We start from the raw sequence: 24,563 nt of genomic DNA, 5'->3' as shown, positions 1-24,563 counted from the left end.
GACTTATTAATGTAAAATAATTTGTGATTGATTATTTGTTACCAATTCAGAAAAAAATTACTGAACAGATATTAATAAAATTTGGTATACAGAGACTTTGAATCACGAGGACACATACACCATCTTTTATCTTAAAGACAGCAGACAAAAGTTAGTTATACATCTAATACATATAATAATTTCGCATTCATTAGTAAAGATATCAGGGTGTTGTGATCTTTGGATAGTAATTGTAAATAATATTAATTACCTATGTGATTATTGAATTGAATAGATTTTAATTTTATAATGTCTCCATAAATAATTGTTCTTGAATAAGTTAGACAAAATATTATTAAACAACTAGCCTCTTTTATAAAAAACGTTATTACATTTGACTTAGGCAAAGTAGGATAATAATCTACATCATTTACATTTGTCAAACGACATTAGTACTATTACTAAATATGTCAAAATAAATTTATAGTTTCTAAAATTACAACAGTTGTCATCCATCATTGTCTATAAATGCATTATCGTTTGAATTAACCTAGTTTTCTGAGACGACCTGGTTACAAGAGGTAAAAGTAATTTTAGCTTATTAATTTCCGCGTGGATACCGGACGATTTGCGAAGGACCTACCTAGATTGTGACGTCATTCGTACAGGTGCCAGGCAGTGATGCGCGCGGATCCCTCGTTGATAACCAGGGTCCCTCAATGTAGGTTAAATTAAAGTAGGTTATTGCACTAGTGGTTTATATTTAGATGGCCAGTTCATCATTGACTAGCAAACTGTGCAGACGTACACATGAGTTAGTCTCTAAAGATGTTAGTGACTGATCAGCTGGTCCGTTGCAGGATATCAGACTTACAGGCTTATCACAATAAGCTGGGCCCATGGCTGTAACGATGGAATTGGAGGAGAGCGCGTCAGACTCGAAACTGCACAAGGATAGCACAGCCAAGAAAGAGCTGCGGCCGTCGAGTGCTGTCTCGTTCTCCAAATCTGAACATGGGACAGGTTTGTCACAAGCTAAAAATTCACGACAAATGCGGGGCAGTCATAAAAATCTCTTAAATAGTATACTTAATGACAAAAACAAAATTAATTCCAATATATAATTTGTGAATTAAAAAATTTATGTACTTTAATAATTTAGTATTATATAACAACAAGCCTGTCAATGAAAAATAAATTATTAATTAAACATATTTTACTTTGAATCTTCGATAGTTTAGGTGAATCTATACATATAAATAAAATTGGAGTGTCTGTTTGTGATATTGAAATTACCGTTTTTTACTACCTGCATATGAATATAAATACGGTACATACACCAAAATATTTTTTTTTACAATTTTTGTCTGTCTGTTTAATCCGGCTAATTTCTGAAATGGCTGGACTGATTTTGACGGGACATTTTTTGGCAGGTAGCTGATGTAATAAGGAGGAACTTAGGCTACTTTTATTTTAGAAAAAATATTTTATTTTAGTAAAATAAACTTTGTTTCCACCCGGACGAAGTCGCGGGAACAGCTAGTATAAAATATAAATGACGAGTTGTCATCGTCAAACTTCCTTTCAAGAGTCAATGGAAGCAAAACCTTTAAACTCCAATTTCTAGTTTTACCATTATTCTCTGAAGTGTTACCCCTTATAACAACTATAATCAATTATAAAAATTTATTTTGACTTTGAAGTAACATGGTAAAAGGTAAACTTATTATATCAAAATAATGACTTACATAGATTGCTTATACCATTATCTTATCTGTGCTTATACTAACGACTAAGCAAAAAGATTTTAAAAATCTTTGGTCACTACGGAAAAGACAGAGATTCGAGTGTTCATAGAGAGTCTATAAATCCTCAGACACAGAACTAGCTTCATCCATTTTTTTACAGTAAAACCTCAGCTCACTCCTTTTCGCCTATTCTGTATTTGTCCACAAAGATTTTCACTTTGTACTCTTTTAAATATCTTTATATAATAGCCTACATTTATTCGAACTTTATAATATTTACAAGCAAACGTTCATATAATCACGTGTCTCACATTGGAGTAGGCAGAAACTAAGGAATGTCAAATATTTCGATTCATACACACCACTTTTGCTCTTTTTGACATTCATCAATCTATTCGTACAAATTCACCAGTTATTTTGAAATAATTCGAAAACTCTGTAATATATTTGAAATTAGGTATATGATAGAAATCTTGTATGTAATGGATAACATTTTAGATCGTTGTCATATTAGCATTCAATCGAGTGTGATAATGTAAATTGAAATTCGAATCATAATAATTAGTTTAAATTTGGCAATGATACATATATTATTATATATTATAGGATAACTATTATTATAAAATTAATATTAATCATATGACAGAGACCACAAATTCAACTGAACAACTGAGGCAGTATAAAAGTTGGGTGAGCAATGAACGATGGAATGAACTGAGGAAGATAGCTGAAAACGCCATGAAGGATAGAAAAGTGTTCATGATCAAGGGAGGCGGCTTCCCTGCTATACGTAGAGCACTGCTAGAGAGAGGTTGGATTGAGAAGTATGAGTCCCATAAGGTATTTAATTGCATCTATACTCTACTATACTCATAATGGTATTTAAACTTAAAATGTCGATACAATTAGTTAATTAGTAATTTATTTCTTTATTAAAATAGTTTATCGTTTTATTATATTTATGAAGTCATTTTAAATATACAAAATTCAAAAATTCAAAAAAATTACGATTTCTACGATGTAGAATAGCTTAACACGTAATATAACAATATACTATAGCCACAGCAAAACTTTTTAGATTAAAAGATTAATTTCAAATGAAAAATCTGTAACACATGAAATCAATGTGGAATAAACTGCAAAGTAGAGAAAAAATATTAGACAAGTACTTATGGAATAATCTTAGTTACTTTAAATTAGGCCATTAACTGTGAATATACGTCCTACGTTCTCTAATAAAATATGTATGTAATATCTAACATTTGTTATATTTTACGTAGCTCTTTATTGTGACAATGCATTAAAACTTTTTGTATATTATTATTTATCAAATGGTAAATTCCACTTTTATTTATAATTGTAGGTTCGTCATCCGCCCACAAGCGTAGACCCGACGAAGGTCAGCGGAAAAGAGCTCTCCAAAGTCGAGAGGATGATCCTATACAAATTCATGGAGCACCATTCAGTTGACTTTCTTTGGACGACCAAAAGAGATAAATATGACTGGTTGCTTAGTAATAAGGATGTCATTATAAGCAGGTACATAATTGCCATCGATGTGATATAAAAAAATACAGCACGTATAGTTACGTGGAACTATTATTAATTGATAATTATAAAAAAACAATAACTCATTTGACTTCAAACAGATTTTGCAGATCGATTTTCACGACCAAAGAGGGCTTGACTGCGTCGCTTACTCAAATGCATTGGTACACGGAGCCGGGTATAGCACTGACTAGATTTCCACGTTGCTATAACATATACAATTCGGATAGCCTCGAGGAGTTTATCGATGATTTTCGAATCACAGCATGCATCAGCATCCTGAAATGGCTATCTAACACACTGCAAAATAACGGTGAACAAAATCTTGTTGTAAATCACGGCAAGGTTCCTTTTACGGCGATAGAGTTTGCTATATGCAGATTGAATGAATACGTTACGTTCTTTACTCATAAGGACATAGATGACTCGGAGGATCAAACTCAACACGTGTGGGAACATGAATGGGACCAATTTCTAACACACCATTATCTACTGGTGCACGAGAAAGCTATGTTTATAGAGGACAAAAATACAAATATAAGGTAAGTGTAGGTGGGTCTTTACATTATATTAAGGACATAGAAGATTTCCTATTCAAAGTTTAATAATTTATTGTAAATATCCATGTTGTTATGAATTGATTTATTACTTTAGCACACCGCTTTACTACAGATGGTTGCGAGTTTTATTCAGTCTTGCACGATACAAACATTTGTATTCATGTGTATGATTGTTTATATCGGATGTTTTCTATGTATAAGATGTATGTATTTACAAAAAAAGTATTTCTATCAGTTGTCTAGTACACATGTGTTATATGTAAACTCTGCTTAACTTGAGAATAATAACGTTGTGTGAATTATCTAGAGAACAAAAATATCAGTAAGAATTTACGTTCGTACTCACTTCACAATCTTATTGCTCTCTTATAAAGTCAAATAAAATATTACTAATATTATTGTTGTGTATGCTATTGACGTTTGATTGTAGTGAATCTTGACAACTTTTCCCAAAGGCGTACAGTTTTCTTTTCCATGTTTCGTGCTTAAATAGGACTAGATCACGCAATGTACGCTATGCCGCATGCCGTCCACGTCGTCTTTTCGCGTTATCATTCCTCAGTATTGCAGTAGGCATAATTCTTGTGTCAACATTTTACTGGTAAGGAACATTAGACGCTTTAGATACTGCAAACATGACTCTACCACCAGCAACATCACGATCTACATATAAAAGAACATATATGCATACAATAAAAACCAATTATTAAATTCATATCATATATTATATACACTATTTCTTTTATTTCTGTATATACATATTTATTCTGTACCTTTGATGCTATATATTTATGATTGGTAAACAAAGAATTTATTGTCATACAGTAAATATGAAAGTTATCTTTACATAGTTTGAAATATTGTAGTCGCATCCGTTGTCTGTTCGCTTAGATATTTTAAACTACACAACGAATTTTAATGCAGTTTTTAGCAATAGAGTTATTCAAGAGGAAAGTTTATAGATATTTGTACACCGATGAGAAGCCGGGGCGGGTAGCTAGCTAAATTTGAAGCCTAATTGATATACGACACTGGTATCATGACCATTGTGACATTATACCAGTTTTATCATTAATAAAATCGAATATGCAATTAGATTTCGTAATGCGTGTATTAATTTTACCAAACTTAAATAGTATCTTGAATGAACATGAAGCACGGTACTGTTTACATTTCTTGACAGTAATGTACATTACGGAACTAGTTTCAATAATGCAGACGCCATTATTGTTTCGGTCATTCATAGTTCGCTGTTGAGGTTAGACCTATCCCACAAGTTACTATTAGAAACAGTGCTATTCTTTGCTATCTTTTCCGCAACGATTCACTTGAGGTCTAAGGCGTGACATGACGATGTTAAGTCTATGAAAATATTCATATATATATACGTGCTAACAGCTTCTGTTAAGCAGCTTTTGCCACTACTGTTACATAAAAAAAACCTCACACATGTAATTTCGTGTAATGAGTGAATGTAATTCGTACCCTGAATAACTTTTTGTTGAAAACGATTGAAATAAAACTAACATAAAATTTTAAGTGCAAGCATCACTTAATCATCACAATTCATTAGTGTAAACTACACCCAAATCGCTCAATTTTTTTCTTAGATTAGCGTGAACAAACCCAATGAATAACAGACAGAAATTCTAAATATTATTGCAATCAATCATTACGACGATAAAATCCTCTAATAATAGTTTTTCTCATAAATGTTCCTGGTACAGACAGCGATCAGTTATATATTATATTATATGTTTAGATGAGACTTTTTAAGAGCATATTTCAGGCAATTGGAAAGAAGAGCATCCAAAGTGTTAGCTATGATGACGAAGTTCTGGCCTCAGATTGATATTGACGGAGTACTAAATATATGGATCGTGAAGCCAAGCAATAAGTGTCGCGGCCGAGGCATCCAACTTATGAACAATATAAAAGACATTATAGGCCTCATCAATATACCTGCTCAGAAAACTAGATACGTCGTACAGAAATATATAGGTAACTATTATAATCCATATAATTCAAATGAATTAGTTTATATTTTTATTTCTTGTTGTCCAATAATAATATAAATTATCTTTCAGAAAATCCACTTGTAATATACGATACAAAATTTGATATTCGTCAATGGTTTTTGATAACAAATTCTCAGCCTCTTACAATTTGGGTGTACAAGTAGGTATCAAACAATGGATTATACTTACTATATAGTATCTATACCTGTTTTTATAATACATATTTATATTATTCTAGAGATAGTTATCTGAGGTTTAGCTCACAAATATTCAGTTTATCAAATTACCACGAATCTGTACACCTCACAAACAACGCAGTACAAATCAAATATAAAAATAACGGCGAACGTGATAAAGCACTACCTGATGAAAACATGTGGGATTGTCACACATTCAAAGCTTATCTCAGGTAAAAATTATATAAATAGTAATGTGTTAGATGTACAACCTGTCTACAGATTACATTAGTATTAAAAATATATTAAATCTTTGAAGACAGATAGGAAAATATGAACTGTGGGATACAAAAATCTATCCTGGGATGAAGCAGTGCTTAATAGGAGCAATGTTGGCTTGCCAGGAAGGCATGGACAAAAGGCAAAACAGCTTTGAGTTATATGGAGCTGACTTCATGTTAACAGAAGATTTCACACCTTGGCTCATTGAAATTAACTCGAGTCCCGACCTAGCCCCTACGACATCAGTCACAGCACGATTATGTCCTCAATGCCTAGAGGATGTTGTAAAAGGTATCTGTTGTTTCAATAATTAGATCTATTTTACTTGCAACCGCTAATAACTACTATGAATTTCAGTTGTACTCGATCGCCGTCAAAATCCTGACGCTGACACAGGAACATTTGAATTAGCCTACAGGCAAATGATTCCAAAAGCGCCGGCATATTTAGGACTGTCGCTATGTATAAATGGCAAGAAATTAATAAAAAAGTCGAAAGAACGCAGACATGAACCAAGGATATGTAGTACGCCAATTGCACCTCAAATGCCAGCTGGAGATACTGTTCTGGAAGATCAACCGGTGCCTACTGAATATAATGGACCTATCATTACTGACTTTCTTACATGGTTAAATCCTTATGACGCACTGCCAACTAACAAAGATGGTTTGGTTCTAGGACCGAAGGAATCGCTTACGGTACGCCAAGCAATTACTGCTGTAAAATCCGGTATTTCGTTGAAAAACGGTTCGAAAAAACGTAAAACATCCGCAATCTCTTGTAGGACCCATCGAGGAAAACGAGAAAAAAATACAGATTATAGGCGTCGTGTTGTCCCTCATTCATGCTATCGGCCTGATGAGGACCAACCCGATAATCACACTCGTAAATATCGGACCGAATCGGCGAATAAATCAGCGAAACCTAAGGTAGACAGGTCGGTCGGTAACAAAAGGTGCTATATAGATCCTGTAGAGTGGGAACGAGAAACGGCTAGTATTCTTAGGTCGACAATATCAGTTCAAAATAAAGTAGCAAACAGAAATGAAAACAATAACACAGTTCCGGTACGGCAAACAAAATCAGGTACATTAGGCTATCAGCAAAAACCTTTGGAACCACACAATTCGCGAAGTAATAATTGCATAAATGACACTGATCCTATAAAAAAGTTGAGTGCAATCGGTAGGAACATTTGCAAGCTGAGAGATGAACATAAAGTACAACAGAAAGGTATTACAATTTCCAAAAGTTGTTCGACAATATATGCACCGTATCGAGTTGTAGTCACTCCTTTAAGTGACGAACCTCAGAACGCGCAAAATTTATTACTGAAACGTAAAAAGTAATATAGTTATGTACCTAAGTCTGGTCCCAAAAATGGTGGTGTTCAATGCTATGTTACGCTTTTTAGAATTACACTATTCTGTGATTTCTTATTACAATGATAGCAATCAGACAAACGCTAGCAACTAGAACGTTTGAAAAATGCTATTTAACTGCATAATAAAACTTAAGGATCCATTATTTATCTAAATCATATTTACTACGCTATTTATTAGTAACTCTACATAATTGTTATTTACATTTTGTCAAGAAAAAATATTATAATTTTGAAAGTTATTAAGTAGTTAGCTAAATATTAAAATATTTTCTTGCTAAATATTGTTGATTAAAATTTTTAAATTCTATAGTACCAAATAAAAGTGCCGTTAATGTTGTGTTTTCAATTTTCCTTCTTTCAGTTTCCATAACCTGGATGATGTATCCTGATTCCTTCTATTCCTAAACCTTAAGAAAATTAATATTTTACAATACTGGTGACGCATAAATGGCTAGTACTTAACTTTTTATTTTTATGTCATGACTATCATACAGACAGTGTGTCAAAATGAAGCAAAATTCATTCATGTCGAAGTAATATGTAAACATAACAAACATAACAAAAATTAAATACAGATATAAAATATTGTCTACATCGGAAAATATATTTCTGTTTCTTGAAAAAATAAATGATACGTATATAAATAATTTGTGAAATTATGTCCCTAACCCTAACCTTGCGCAAAAAATAGAACTAAATTATTGCTTCTAGGGATGCTTAGAATTTTTATGATCTAATTAACCTGTGATAAGAAGTAAGGTATAGTTTGTAAAGCATGTTGTATTCTAAATAATAATTGACTTGAACTGATTTTAGATTTAGATGATAACGTACTACGTACGTAATCAAGACCAACTGGTATTCAAGTAAAATTATACATCCTATATTTTAACTCTGAATGAGTTACAAATAAACTATGTGAGGGGAGTTACCTCCGAACTTCTCACTTTAACAGAGTATCTATAATGGTGTCCAAGTAAATAACGTAGAATAATAGATAAACAAAATATATTTCTAATCAAGAAAAATAATATAAAAACACGTATTACATATACAATAATATACATTACACGGTAGCATGAATAAGAAGACGGACAAGATGACAAAGAACACTCTTTTTTCAAATATTCAAACATACTTCGTCTGCCGTACTAGTCAGTGTAGTCATCGATTGCAAACCTTGTCCTAACAAACTAGCATAGAAATAGAAATTGAAGTGAATATCCAAATAAACTAAATAAAACTTTTGAACAGACTCATCACAAGAAGAATGCAAAAGAAACTTGGCGTGTTGCTCTTTTAAATAAATATTGTTTTACGTAAATACACATTAACAAGATGGAGGTATGCGACAATCAACATAGAAACCGCTACGCGCTTAATCTCTGTTCAATCAGATAACAATGTCAATAATTTTAAGTTAGATATTTTCTACAATTACATTATTATCATTTATTATATACTCAATTTTATAATAACCTTTTTTTTTTTACTATATTTGGATCTTTTCTGGTAAATTTAAGACAGACTTTGGCAATTTGTTGTAAAACCTTAACTAATTTCCATATAACGAATGAGTAACTACAGTTAAGTTATATAGGTAAATATAGATTGGTGCCTATGAATTACATCAAAAGCTATTATTTAAAGAATGCAATTATGTATCTATCTATGCTAATTCGGTTATCATTTTTGTAGGGTTCACTTACATTTTAATAGAGGAAAGAATGATACCATAATGCCAAATAAGAAAAGAAAACTTTCAAGAAAGAAAAAGGTAATAAAATATTATAGTATTTAGGTATATAATAACTACATATAGGTATTAGTATTAATGTTAGTAAATTAAATTAAGCACTAATGTAGAAAATTTTGGTTCATTTTCTATGAGATTAATGAAAATGTAATTGGTACTTCCAGAGTCAGATTATATTCTTATGTGTTTCTTCTTATCTAATGCATCTATTTCAACAATATAAAATATGAACATACTGATTACAGAAATCAAATTCAAGGAAATGTGACAATGGAGGCATTGAAGGAATATTTCCCCCTTTCAATAAGTTTGCTTACAAATCAACGCGTGTAGGGGATACATTAAATAAAATATCTTATGAAAGCACGTATCGTTCTACTGGTCTTTCGCCAAAAGAGAAAAGTTACGTAATATGCAAATGTCAAAGTAGGTCCACACGATACGTAAAACTCAAAAATCTCGCTTCTAATGCTATAAGATATAATAAAATATTTTCTGTATACGGAAGTTGCAATGCTATACGCAATGCCTTATTAGAAAGAGGATGGGTGGAAAAAATTCCATCAAATCGAATGAACCTATCTAAAATACGGAACGGAACCTGTTCAAACAAGTCCGAAATTCATAGTGAACTGGAAAGATTGCTTTTATCCAATTTGGTTGAAAAATGTAATCCTAATTTTATATGGCGAACCAAGGATGAAATTTATGATACTACTATAGATATGACAAAAGACTATAATACAATTGTCAATAAATTGAATACTGATGCATTGTGGACGACCAAACAAGGTCTTTGTTCTTCCATGAAGAGAAATTATTGGTTTTATATTGACAACATAGCTGAAGTTAATGGTCCCAGAACATACAATAGTTACGATGGCGGGGAAATTGAAGGATTTATCAAGGACTACAAAATCACGGCGTGCACTAGTTTATTAAAATGGATACTCTCAATGGTTGCGAACGAGAGGCCAGTATTTATGAAATCAGGCAAAGTTTCCATGACTGTTGTCGTATTCGCATTGAATAGATGCAAAGAATATTTATTTCGTAAGCAAAATAAAGATATAGATCATACTTTACCTTCAGTTAGTAAAGGACAGTGGAATGCATTCCTAAAGAAATATTATCAAATAATTGCTAAAGATGATGTTTTTCAAGCAGACACTGAAAATAAGCTACCTCTTTATTTAGGATACGCAAATTTTTTGCTCAAGGAAATTCATAGATATCGGCCACAACTAAGTTGTGAAGGTTGCCATAATATCTGGATCATTAAGCCAGCATACTGTTCAAGAGGTAGAGGTATAAGAATGGCTTCTAAATTAGGAGTTATTACAAACTTATTGAATAAAGCTAATGCTAAACATGTGATCCAAAAATACATCGGTAAGTAAAATCTTTTTAAAGTATGTATATATATCGAATATGAATAAAATTTTGTATAATGTAACATTATTTACAGAAGAGCCTTTGTTGATTTATGACACAAAGTTTGATATCAGACAGTATTATCTTGTGACAAGCACCTATCCTTTAACAATATGGATGTACGCAAACTGCTATTTGAAATTTAGTTCCCAAAAGTATAATTTAAATAATTACCACGAATCCATACACTTAACAAATAACGCAATTCAAAAAAAATATAAAAATTATATAGGAAGACATCCTGATCTTCCACAAAGTAATATGTGGGATTTGGAAGAATATAAGGATTATTTGAATAGATGTGGTAAAAGTCAAGTATGGGATAATATCGTCTATCCAGGTATGAAGAAGTCAATTATTGGCATAATGCTCAGTTGCCAAGATTCTTTATCAATCAGTAAGAATCGTTTTGAATTATATGGATGTGATTTCATTCTCGATAAAGAATATAAGCCCTGGTTAATTGAAATTAACTCCTGTCCGGATCTAAATAATACAACTCAAGTTACAGCAAAAATATGTCCAGATGTTGTTTCTGATATAGTAAAAGGTGAGTAAAACATTTTACCATACTAGATAAATCTGAAATCCATTTCCTATATTAAAAAATAAATTTTGAAATATACATTTATTTTATATGTATATAAATATAACGTGAAAATATAAATAATTTCTTTTTTAAGTAATTGGGCTAGCTAAGAAGCTGACGGTTCTAACTACGGTAAGCTGTAGGTAACCGTCGCCTATATGGGCCTGAAATATAACTGTACATAAACGTAACTATGGACATCACGTTATCATGTGATATTCATGATATTGCGATGCTGTAATTTGTCTTTTTATTGTCTAATCTCATCCTACAACCGAAACCATACTTACAAGAATAAAGGCGACTGTAATAGGTGAGACTGAGGACAACCGACAATTATTTACAAAGTCTGCTTCTGTAATAGAATTTAAATTGATATTAGACTTGAAGTTAATAAACTATTTTCATAAATGAAGTGTCCAAACTTTCGTTTCCTTTATTTCACAAATGTTTTATATACACTGAAACGTTGTTTTCTCGTTATAGTAATCATTGATTATGCTGAAAACCCTAATTCGTCCACTGGAAAATTTGAGTGCATCTACCGCCAATCTATGACTGTACCGAGATATGGTACTGCCGCTGATATATTTGTGAGAGGTTATAGACTGTCATCAGAATATTTCTTTAAAGGCAAAATAGAAATTAATGAAATATATGAAGATGCAAATATTGGAAAGGAACGAGATATTAAAGCCACACTTGATAAATTAAAGCGCCTCTATGAAACAGATATAATGATGGAATCTGAAGACGATTACAATTCCATTAAGAAATTACAACAAGAAACATGCAGTCATAATACACAATCTGAAAATGAACTCTGTGTGGCTGCAACCGTTATTACTGAGCAATTAGATAAACTTATGGATGGAATCGATTCTGAAAATAGTATCAGATTAAAATCAGGACGAAATAAAGTTTTATCGTCAGTTTTCTCTAAAACATCCACATGCCATATTCCAATGCGAAGACTGTAACTAATAATAACTCCTTACTTCAAAAATATGGTAATTCATTTAGCTTCCGTTAAATCTGTTAATCTGAAGAAACCATTTCGTTTTAGCAAACTGGATAAAGGTCCATCAGGAAAAGCCAGCTATTATGGATTTAATCCAATCAAAAGAGTAATTAATAATATCTCTGACATAACTGATTTAAATAATACTACAGTTTCACCACCAATTAAAAGTTGTAGTAAAACACCAAATTCAGAATGAGATGTAGCACAAGCAACTTAAAAAATTGTATCTTTCATTAATAAAAAGGAAAGAGAATATTGCAGTGAATTTCGAATTACAAACAGATAATTTAGTAACACATTACTGTCATTATTTACCTCCATAACCTGCTTCTGTCAACTCCCTCACATATTTCAGGCTCTCTTTATATCCAGCTCATTTACGGTTATTGCAATCAGCCTTTTGAATAACTAACATGTAGACCTGCATAAGCACTTATTAAGCAACTTTATAAAAATAAACTGTTTAATTAACTATGAGTCATCAAAATAATCAGAATTAACTTGAACTACTTCTAGCATTTTGTTGCTTTAGTATATTTATCTTTACTTAGTATGTATGTATATGTATATTAATTTATTTAATAATGTCATATATATATATATATATATATCACCTTAACAACCTATTCTTAGACCCACCGAGTATACCTACGTATAGAATTGAATCAAAATTGTCGAAAAAGAATTCATCGCGGACGTGTCACGATTTTTTATATATAGAAATATACTTACATTGAGTATAATAATTTATTTATATTGTATGATATGTACATCCATTAAATATAAAGTAAACAAAGACATATCTCTTGTATAGTTATTTATGTACGAGTATATTAATATATTTGTCACGGTTCATATTACTCCACAATCCTTTTTTTATTATAACCATTATAACTAAAGGTTAGCTGGGTGAGAAACCATACGACATTAAGCTCGCCTTTAGTACAAGATATGTTGTTCAGTAAAAATAAATAAATACATTATTCCCTTTTTTATGTAGGTAGGTAGGTGATTAATTAGTAATCATACCCCAAGATATTATTTATTCATTATTACCTCAACCTCTCAGATTACCTTTAGTAGGGTCATTAGTATTATGTGGTATTACATGTTTGTTTCTACATCATCGCTGATAACCTAATAACATTTTTTGACTGCCAATTAAATGTAAAATAATGCATGCATGAAATGATACAAGAAAAAAAAGATGAAATAAACGACGCCAAGTTTGAGAGGTCGCTGCTCCTCAAACTACCCTAGGAACAGCAGCTGATTCATAATACAACTTTCTTAACCATCTTACGATTAGTAGTTTTCGACCGGGAGGAAATATTTGACGAAAAAAGCCTATGGCTCGCGGACTATAATATAACTGTAAGTACTGGTGGAAAATCCGGATCCGGATATGCAAACTGTCAACAAAGTCAAGCCCAGTTGAAGGTAAGATTTCACTATGATGATACACTATTTAATATGATGCACCCTTAGATTTTTAAATGAACAACAACTAAAATGGGTGATATAAATTAATAAGAAAGTAACAAGACCTATTTTGAATCAATATAAGAAAAAAATAAATACAATAACTTTAATTTTCAAATATATTCCAACATTGTGACCTATTTTTTAAGTTGCATAATTAATATTTATTAATGGATCTTTTTATCATTTGTAGTTGAAAAATATTTTTTTTTATTTAAATCCATTAAAAAACCAGAAACAAAGTTTATAGTGAAGTTTGTACAAATGAATTTTTTACACACATTTAACTCGGATATGTTGCTAAATTGAAGTCAAATAAATTGAAAATAATCTTCAAATAAATTTCATTATTTATAAATTACTTTATTATATATTTTTTATATTTTGATAATATATTAGAAGAGAACTATTATCTAACGTTTTCGTTGTTAAAATTGTGTTTTATGCTTATCTTTCAAAACCTCAGATTGTATCCGATTGTAAAAAAACATGGCGGAATCGTTGTCATTCGCATATTGTCACATTGAGCGTTAGCCAATTTTGTGTTTTGCATATAAAATTGAAATCTTTTGATTTTAGTTGTGTAGAATATAATTTCAAAATGGGCCGATCGAGGTCGCGTAGTAAATCTCCACGGCGGCATCATAAAAGCAGTAAACATTCAAGAAAAAAGAGTAGATCTAAGGATCGTTCTTCGTCACGCAGCAGAAACTCAAAACATGCCGAAAAATCTAGGGAACGAAGTTCCAAGTCTAGGTAAAATTTTAATTATGTTCTTTTCTATTTTAAACATTTATTTTGCAAATTTGCTAATTATTATGTCATATATCTACAGAAAAAGATCTCATTCGGTTTCGTCGTCAAGTAGCACTGATGCTTCAGTTGAAGGGAGTAGAAATAATAGAAAAAAGTCTAAAGGACGCAGCAAAATGGATGAAGTAGACCGGTTAGCTGAAATGGAAAGGCAGAGACGTGTAAGAGAAGCAGAACAAAAAGTAAGTAACATCATGTTTGTTTTGGTAATCTTAATTAATACTTAACTGCACGCACTAAACACTTTTCACATATGTCGCGTCAGGCTAAATAAGATATACAGATTAACAGTTAACACACAAAAACTCATGTTTCTCTTGACCTTATGTGTGAACACAGAATGTGTACAAGATATAGATTTGTGATATTTTTGTTTAGCTTAGTCATCCCTGGTTCTGCATTACTGCACCTTCTGTAGCATCAAATAATATTTTCGTTGATGGAATAATGAATTTATTCCATCAACTAAAATATTATTTCTTGTTTGCCCAAAAATCCTCTGTGTAATAGTGTTTATTTATTTTAAATAATTGCTTATTTATAATATAATTAATGATATAACTTGTAGAAAAACAATTATTAATATTTAATTTCAATCTTATATATATGTAGTTATGTTATTATTACATAACAGTTATATGTTATATAGAATTTAAACATATATAACAACATTTGACTGTTAAAAGAATTACAACTATATGTATAATTTTCCTTGTAAAATGCCTGCCAATAATATGTGCAATTGTAATCATAAATTCAGGTTGTTGAAGAGGAAGCAGCAAAACGAATAGAACTTCTGGTAAAGAAACGTGTTGAAGAAGAATTGGAGAAACGGAAAGATGAAATCGAGCAAGAAGTAGCTAAAAGAGTGGAAGAGGCCAAAAGGAAAATGGAGAAGGAAATGATGGAGGAACTGGAACGGCAACGAGAGCAACAGCGACGAGAGGAAGCTGCTCGTCAGGTAACTGACCTTTTCATCAACCAGTCATGTGCAATGGCAATTCTAATTATTGCTTTTACACATGACAATCCTTGCCCCATGAGAGCAACATTGTTCTCGCTTATCTTAAAAATTGTATATGTAAAAATTCTGTTTAAATACATACAACATAATATACCAGAGTAACTAATAAAAGTATTATTTCGATCATATCTGTTAAAGGTCCAGTCAGGTGTAGCTCGAGTGCTTACAAGAATTTTATTAATAAATTCTTTACAATTGTCACTCATTAAGGCAGAGCCCTCCAAATATTGTAACTGACATTCCCAAATAACAACATGCATGTCATTCACATTGACAAAGCCGAATGCCTTGATTTTTTACTTTACTATATGATTGCCGTGAAGGCGACTGGCTAGCATTTTAAAATTGTTCGCTTGACTGTCCTTGGCAGTCACGTAGTCTATAAGTCAGGTCAGAAGACTTATCAAGAACAAGAAGCTGTAAGAATTTTATGGAGACGCCGCTCGAGGACCCTCTCATGAATGCTGAAGGTATTTGTTGAATATATTTTTTGTAAAACAATATTTTCTGTTTTGTATTAGGTTACACAGTTCACATTGTAACCAGTTGTTACAGTAGACCTATTTTTATTGTACATACAAATATTTTTACTGTATCATAATATTGTTATGAACATTATACTGTTTACTATATTGAATATTTTATGCATTTATACCATTTACAAATGAAACTGGACATTAAAAACTACTTTAGAAAATGCAAATATACATGTGGAACAAGTTAGACATGATTGTATAATGAATGTGATGACTTACAGTTACATTGATATTTTGTTTGCATAAATTATGTTAGGGAGCTAAATTAACATAATCTTTTTATTAAACAGGAGGAAGAAGCACGTAAAAGGAAAGAGTTGGAGGAAATAATGGCAGAAAATAATAAAAAAATTGAAGAAGCACAGCGCAAGCTGGTAAGATCCCTATATATTATATAAACAGCTATTATAAAAACTAAGACATAAAGGGCTCCATATTCAATTTGACTATTCTAATAATCTCACCCTTCAAATTGCTTAGATTCTACGAAATCTCCTCACTTACGGGATATTAAATAAGACAATTTATAATTACATAACTGTGAACCTAACTGCTAACCATAGTTGGAATTACAAGTAAACCTTGTCTTCTCCTTCCCCCTCTTCGGTATTATTAACATACAATTAATATTAATTTCCAGGCTGAAGAACGGCTGGCTATGATTGAAGAACAAAGAAAAATGGATGAGGAAAGACAGAAACTTAAAAAAGAACAAGAAAAAAGAGTTAAAGAAGAACAAAAGAAGATATTAGGGAAGAACAATTCAAGGCCCAAATTATCATTCTCTTTAAAGCCACTGTCATGAGTACTTATTATTTTATGTTGTCTTTTGGACATTACAAAAGACATGAGAACTATGGCGTTACTCAATATTATGATTTTATATTTATGAAACTTTATAAATTTCATTGTCAAGTTTGTACTCTGTAGCATTAGTTTAAGAACTTCACTCCTTATTCCTAATTCTTATCATGATTTTTTTGTTACTGTACAAATATAAGATATAATTACTGAGCTTGGACTCTGATCAATTAAGAGAAAGTAAATAGTGAAGCCTATGAACAAATTCATAATTTAAAACCTTCTTGCCACTTACAAATCTAAAAATTATCTCATTCATATTTCTGCTATTTTATCCATAACAGCTATGTACCACTACTACACGTATTTATATACTACTATGGCTATAAAATAAGTAAACATTTCATCTTGTATGCAAATAATCAATTGGTCTTACAATCCATCTCAGTAATTTAGATATTTATCTTTTTACCAAAGTAGATATTTCATATGAAGTCGTCCATATGACACGGACTTTTATTTTAAAAATAATAAAGTTAAAATAAAACTATAAAGATTTCTTAATGTGGGCGAACATTAAATAGGCTTATCTTTAAACAGATACTTGTATATAGTTTTTTCATTTTATACATAGTAATTCATAGTAATGTTTTACGGAATTTACAGATTATTTTTAAAATTTGACATAATTGTGTAAATTGTAGTGTTTAATAATTATTTTATTACAAAGAAATGCAGTAGCATTAAGTTTTTATGTAAATATTTGTAATAAGTAAACCTGGCCTAACAATAGGTTCATTCGGACAATTTTCCTATGCTAGCCTGATCAGATTAGCGCATTTCCGAAGAGTCACATGGTGCAGGGTAATTTCGCGAATCAAAGTGTAATCGCATAGGACGATTGTTCGACTGAATCTAATAATGTGGGGCCAGTTTAACACAGTTTATTTTCAATATAATAATCAATTTCTCGTGACATTTTGTAAAAGTTGTTGAGCGTTTTATACACAATATATGTATGTATTTGTGAATACTGTAATCGAGTCATTCCTTTGTAATGAATTAACAAATAGAAAATAATGTGTATCATATACATTTTATATACCCAGCTAATACAACTATATTGTAATACAGATGGATATACGAAATGAATATGTGATTCATCTTTAGGGGATAAGTGACATTTTTAATTCTCTCCAGAAGTATTGTTACATTTTGTATTAAATTCATACGCATTTCACTAAAATCCTGTGGAGATTATGAAGATTTCATTTGTTTTTTTAATATTTAAGTTATTACTATTCTACTAAAGATAGCTGAAAACTTGTCATTAGCGCACAAGTTTTCTGCACCTGTGTTCAATTGCTAACAAGATTTTATAAACATAATGGAAACTTGAGCATTGTAACAAACGGTTGTTACACATAAATTGCAGATTAATTGAAAAAAAAAATTAATTATATATTGGTTTTAAAATTACGATTATTTTATATTTTTAGGTTTCGATCTTGTGATAAATTATACTGTCTGTATATCTTCAAATCGCATCCCATATAGGATAGGTTACAGGCTATTATATGGTGCCATTATGTACATATACACATACATAGCGGCAATAAATACTTACGTTAAACAACTTATCTTGCTTGAATGTTTACAAATCATTTATGGTATTGCATAGACATGGGACTAAATGGTTTTTGTGCTTATTTTTTTCTTTGCTCAAAATTAAGTGCTGGCTATATATATATCTTCCTCATATAAATTTAGAACAGTAATAAGAACAAAATTAGTTGTGGTACTATAAAAAATAATCGATATCCCCTTAGTAATAAGTATTACTTTTTGTAATCAAGAAAAATATACCACATATAATTGCTAATATTGTTTCAATATCGTGTAATAGGCTTATGTTTTTATGTCCTTAAGGTGCCTAAGTGTATGGTCTGTGTTTAAGAAGTTTCAGCATAAATTTAGGCTATTGGTGTGATTTAAGAACATATTTATGTATTTGTCTTAGGATATGATGTTTCATTTCATGAGTTTTCATTTTCATTCATGAGTCACCAATTTTCTGTCTATTAATATTTTTTAGTACAAACAAATGCCTTAGTCATGTTTAGCATCTTACTAGCATGTCAGAATATCGTTATTGGTATAAGTAAATAATATAACAGATCAAATTGTATGTTCTTTAGACATTTTAGTTTGAAATAATGTTGTCATATATTAATGGAATGCTTTTACATAGAAATATATAAGAAGTATACTATAAAATGTACTATATTTACAAAGAGACAAATATGTATCTAATATGTCTCGATGTTAAACTCACTTTTAATACTGAAAATAATATAGAAGTGGAAACTGGATTCAACCACCGCTTGTGTATCCAGGTGCTGGCGTTTATTAAGAGTTGGCAGATACGAGTTTTGATCTACAGCTATGGGAGACTATTTTTTTTAATTGCAACCAACTCATCTGTATAGTAATCTATACATTGCCAGTAGCGCCGCCTGTCTTATAAAGTACGTTTAATTTTGTAATATTTATCCTACCATTGTTTGTACAATTCATATAAGTATAACAGTTTGTAAAAGGTTTAACTTATACTAGGCTGGCACTATGTAATCTCTTTAAAAATTATTATATTTGCTATCGTGAAGTGACTAATGTTATGTTGATAAATTACTATCAAGCATGATGAAAATTTTACAAAAGGCTGAGTTTTGTAAAATATAACAAGGTTGAAATATAGCGTCTACCTTGAAGCACGTGAACCCATGTGGATATACCGCCGGTGGACTAATATAACTAACATGTCGCTACGAGACTACGACAAAAAAATTCACGAATGCCTGAAAAATTGGTTCCTTACGCAGGTACCAAGTTTACATTACTCAAGAAAATTTTGTCTATTAACTCTTATTACTTTACATTTATTAAGCATTGTTATTTTCGTCTTATGATTATATTCATAATGTCTTCAATTCCCTTAATATATTTGTCATAATATTCAAACTTTAATATGCAAGACATTTTTAATACTGTAGTATTTATCGATTTGATTTAATAAACGAATTCGCTATTTAATTTGTTTTTCCTTTCAATATAAATAAAATTATTAAATGCTTGTGATTAACCCAATCGACTACAAATAAAGTGGTATAATTTGTAAAATTAGTTGTTTGGACTATAGAAAATCCGTAATACGACGATTTGTATTCATTGAGGACTGGCAACCGTAAGATAAAACACTAAAAATGTCCTTGTAGGAGGTTTTTGGTCATCGATACGAGTATAAGGATATCATCGTCCTTTTATGACTTACGTTGAACTTGTCTTGCAAAATTTTGCAGATTGTACAAAAGTTGCAAATTTGCTTGTCATCAAAAATATTACAGTTTCGAAATTGGCAACTCTAAACGACACTGTCGACTGTCACTGCCTCTTACTCTTCTCATTAATTTGCTACACTGTGCAATATGTAGTCTTTTACACAAAGCTCGCGACTAGGATTCCATGAGCGAACGAACTACTTCGCAAAAAAGTCGGAACTAAATTGCTCAATTTAGTTCTGACATTTTTGCGAAGTAGTTCGTTCGCTCATGGAATCAGAGAAATGCTGTAGGACTTGTTAAAAAATACTTACAGGCGTGGAAACTGACCGGCTATTTTTGGAAGTCTTTCAAAATGGACTAAATGACGAAACTTCTCCAAACTAGCTCCCACAGTTCGTCTTTGGGAGCGCTCTTCGGCACTAGTTAAAAACCAAACAAGATTACAATAAACCCACAAATATAGCATATAGTATATAATAAGAACACCAGCATTTAATAAGAGGTTTAAAGTCAGGGATTTGGGGATCTAACACTCTTTAGAAGACCAAGTCGACCAGGAACTAGTTCTTTCGCGAATTACACAAGCCTAGGTTTGCGGTACACATCAGCAATATATAATAAACATAATATGTATGTATTGTATACATGCTGTCAAATACTGCATATCTAATCTAATCTATTAATTTATTTTACAATTGAGTAACCTATTGGCTAATTATTTTTTATTGTAAAAAAAAGACATTTAAAGCATTAATACAAAATAAAGTGATACAATGGGTGACATTTTAAAAGGCGTAATATCTTCAATATTCTCTCCTGAATGTTACGAAGAATATTTTACTAAGTTTAACTTTCTCGATGGTAATTATGACACTCATTAAATACCAGCAATTATCAGCTTTTTTTGGGACAATATCTTGTCTACGTCCGTCATAGTGATATAATCTACACGTCAGATTTAATAATATATTTATAATCGTTGTTCTTAATTAAATAGATAATTAATAAGAAACAATAATAATAGAATTAAACATACGAACCGATAGTCTCGTATTTATAATATAAAATTCATAGAATAACTATATATTGATGTTTGGATATACTGTTTATAAAAGACTACCAATATCTCCTATCTTAAATACCATTGTACTGGAAAGTACTTTTTTATACTTTCTTATTTGCAACTCTAATTTATTTCAGTACCATGTTTTAAAGCTACACTGAGTAAAGGACTGGGCATTGGTATCATTGCTGGATCAATATTGGTCAAAGTGCCACAAATCTTAAAAATTCTAAATAGTAAAAGTGCCAAGGGGATCAACTTTTATGGTGTTTGTTTAGAACTGTTTGCAATTACTGCAAACTTTGCATACAGTTATGTTATGAGTTTCCCATTCAGGTGATTATGTTTTACTTTTATTATGATATTAATAAAAACTTGTCAGGAAATGTTTTTGAGGCATATTGGGCAAAATTGCATGGGCACAGGACCCTCGGATGGTTATTAGACACATAACTTACAAAAACATTATATTTAACATTTAACATTAGTGTGTTTTTCACTATACAATTTATGAAATCAGTATAATGGACATTTTTTAATTTATTATTCCTAGTTATACATTGACATTTTGCTTTCCATAATATGTTTTTATTTATTTATAAAAAAATAGGACAGTTCATTAATAAATTATAATTTGTACAATGTATTAAAATGTAATTCAACAGAATATAAATTGTTAAGATTAATAAAATTAATAAAACACAATGAAGAAACTACATAAAAATTTTGAGATAAAGTAATGGTACTTGATTAATATGCTGTGGGCTCCAGAGGGCACCATTCAATCTCACTTTACCTATCAATCTTCTGTTATGTTTACTCTAATATAAACATCTTATCAATTAATCTGTTTCTAAAGAAATTTTTTTTTCAGTGCATGGGGTGAAGGAACTTTTCTAGCTATACAAACAGCAATAATAGCAGCTCTAGTTTTACATTATGGAGGTGGAGCAGGGAGGGCTGCGGTGTTCTTAGCAACATATGTGGGACTTGTTTCAGCTCTAGTCAGTGGTTTTACACCTACAGATATTCTGTGGTCAATGCAAGCTGCAACTGTACCTATTATATTAATAGCAAAGGTATTATTGCATTTTATTAAATAAATTACAAATTTAGTTACTAAGGTATCACAAATATTAAACAGTGGGAAGTTTATAAGCATTAAAGCAGCAAGATATATAGGTTTAATTAAATTAGATTCATAATTTAGTCCAAAGGGCCATACTATACATTCCCATTTTGTATTTCCTTGCCTATCATAGGTATATTTATTTTAATAATAATAGTGACACAGTACAACAGTAGTAACATATACAAAACAGAGCAATTCAATAATAACAAGTGAAAAAGGTAGTTTACCTTGAAGTTATTTTTTTTATTAAAATCCAAAGTCCTTTCATTTAGAGAATTGACAAGTTTACTTTTATGTAAGAATAGACAACTATTGTAACTAAAAAATAGAAATAGAAATAATCTTTATTCAAATAAAATCATTACAAGCACTTTTGAATAGTCATATTTTGATTCTACCACTCATTCGGAATGCAGATTCATCACAAGAAGAATGAGCAAGAAACTTGTGTGTTGCTCTTTTTAATAGATGTTTTTTTAGCGATGTTTTTTTTTTTTGTTATACTGTAATTATTTATATAATTACAGTATAACAAGAGGCATGCTATAATCAACATAGAAGTCGCTACGCACTCATTATTAATGTAATCAGATAATATTGTCAGTGCTATAGATTTAAAGTTTTTCTATAAAAAAAAAATATTATCGTTAACGAATTCTTCAATTTAGAATATCAAGACATCCTGAAAATATAAAAATTTCATTAAAATAGACAATTTTTTTCCCCGCAGAGTAGACTCTGGTTATGGTTTTCATTCTTGGTTGGATTATAGACCCATAACACATAAGTCAATTGACATTTCATAGATTTGAGAGAAATCATATTTCTTAGCTTATCATGAGAATTCAAGATAATTTTTTTAAAATTATTATTCCACTGTAATGGTCATCTGCAGTAGATGATATACAGAATGTAATAAATAGTCTTATTTGTTTTCAGGCTATCCAAGTTATTACAAACTACAAAAACGGTAGCACAGGTCAATTATCTGCTGTCACCTGTTTTCTCCTATTTGGTGGCAGTGTGGCTCGTATTTTCACTTCCATTCAAGAAACTGGTGACTTTATTATTATTCTCACATACAGTGTATCAACCTTTGCCAATGCTGCATTGGTGTTGCAACTGCTTTGGTATTGGAATGCAGACAAAACAAGCAAAAATAAGAAAAAGAAGCGTTCATAAAATAATGCTTGAATACTTTAGAACAAATGTAATTATAAAATATCATGAATAAAAGAGGTTGTAATTTAATAAGATCTTTGTTATTTCCACCCATTCTTGCCTGCAATTTCTATATAATTAAATTCATAGAACAGTAATGAAATCTGTTGGACATAGGTAATAAAAGAGTTGACTATAAATTGAAGTGTAGTATATGTATCTTCCTTAATTCTGACAAAACCCCGGAGGCATGTGGTATATAATATACTAGATGAAATATTGCACTCATTGCCATTATCATAAACTGCAGCACTACTACTGAATATAACTGTGTCTGAATAATCTAACTCTGTATATCCTATCAGATATCTTGACGTGTCACTATATTGCTTGCTCCAGGCATTACGAAGCATGTATGTAATATATTCATTTTATATTATTCAATATAATATATATTATTCAAATTTTACATATTTAAGTTATTATTTTGTTGTGGACAATAAATTTTCTGTAGTATTTAAATTCTTTACACACCCTCTCACATGCACGCACACAAATACATATAGTAATATTATGTTATCTGTGATATCAAGATAAAATTGTATAACTAAGTCATAAACCGATATATTAATAATTTTTAAGATATATAATATAGTACTGTAAGGTCCTACAGAAAGACTGAAGTACAGATTTCGAACTAGTTCACACTTCA

At 30.7% G+C, this 24,563-nt stretch overlaps 4 protein-coding genes across 13 annotated transcripts; all 4 read left to right on the top strand.

The window, feature by feature from the left end:
* Positions 1-429: 429 nt before the first annotated feature.
* On the top strand, positions 430-7,868 carry LOC131852657 (tubulin glycylase 3A-like). Its single transcript, XM_059203359.1, has 10 exons — positions 430-560; positions 840-1,002; positions 2,374-2,567; positions 3,091-3,266; positions 3,377-3,817; positions 5,625-5,836; positions 5,923-6,013; positions 6,092-6,262; positions 6,349-6,602; positions 6,669-7,868. The coding sequence occupies exons 2-10, from the start codon at positions 879-881 to the stop codon at positions 7,658-7,660; spliced, it is 2,655 nt and encodes an 884-aa protein (XP_059059342.1). The 5' UTR covers positions 430-560; positions 840-878; the 3' UTR covers positions 7,661-7,868.
* Positions 7,378-12,788, top strand: LOC131852658 (tubulin glycylase 3A-like). Of its 9 annotated transcripts, none has more exons than XM_059203365.1 (6): positions 7,378-7,397; positions 8,057-8,145; positions 9,394-9,472; positions 9,697-10,843; positions 10,920-11,435; positions 11,961-12,788. In XM_059203365.1, the coding sequence occupies exons 3-6, from the start codon at positions 9,434-9,436 to the stop codon at positions 12,452-12,454; spliced, it is 2,196 nt and encodes a 731-aa protein (XP_059059348.1). In that variant the 5' UTR covers positions 7,378-7,397; positions 8,057-8,145; positions 9,394-9,433; the 3' UTR covers positions 12,455-12,788. The 9 variants fall into 9 exon arrangements, with proteins under 9 accessions (XP_059059348.1, XP_059059345.1, XP_059059344.1 ...); XM_059203362.1 differs by lacking the exons at positions 7,378-7,397; positions 8,057-8,145 and adding exons at positions 8,171-8,449; positions 8,950-9,100; XM_059203361.1 differs by lacking the exons at positions 7,378-7,397; positions 8,057-8,145 and adding exons at positions 8,171-8,454; positions 8,950-9,100.
* Positions 12,789-14,470: 1,682 nt separating this feature from the next.
* Positions 14,471-20,247, top strand: LOC131852692 (UPF0430 protein CG31712). Of its 2 annotated transcripts, XM_059203407.1 has the most exons (5): positions 14,475-14,736; positions 14,816-14,975; positions 15,554-15,754; positions 16,644-16,727; positions 16,994-20,247. In XM_059203407.1, exons 1-5 carry the CDS (start codon positions 14,582-14,584, stop codon positions 17,156-17,158), a joined length of 765 nt encoding a protein of 254 aa, XP_059059390.1. In that variant the 5' UTR covers positions 14,475-14,581; the 3' UTR covers positions 17,159-20,247. The 2 variants fall into 2 exon arrangements, 1 of the variants encoding a protein (XP_059059390.1); XR_009357949.1 differs by lacking the exon at positions 16,994-20,247 and having other exon boundaries at positions 14,471-14,736; positions 15,554-16,287; positions 16,644-16,728.
* Positions 20,248-21,080: 833 nt separating this feature from the next.
* LOC131852642 (mannose-P-dolichol utilization defect 1 protein homolog) lies at positions 21,081-23,953 on the top strand. The gene is made up of 4 exons (XM_059203339.1): positions 21,081-21,356; positions 21,696-21,894; positions 22,433-22,637; positions 23,630-23,953. Exons 1-4 carry the CDS (start codon positions 21,269-21,271, stop codon positions 23,870-23,872), a joined length of 735 nt encoding a protein of 244 aa, XP_059059322.1. The 5' UTR covers positions 21,081-21,268; the 3' UTR covers positions 23,873-23,953.
* The last annotated feature ends 610 nt before the right edge of the window (positions 23,954-24,563 follow it).

Source organism: Achroia grisella, unplaced genomic scaffold (genome assembly GCF_030625045.1).
Source record: "Achroia grisella isolate CSIRO2021 unplaced genomic scaffold, CSIRO_AGI_Agris_v1 utg856, whole genome shotgun sequence".
Taxonomy (NCBI): Eukaryota; Metazoa; Arthropoda; class Insecta; order Lepidoptera; family Pyralidae; genus Achroia; species Achroia grisella.
This window is presented reverse-complemented; position numbering and strand designations above follow the sequence as displayed.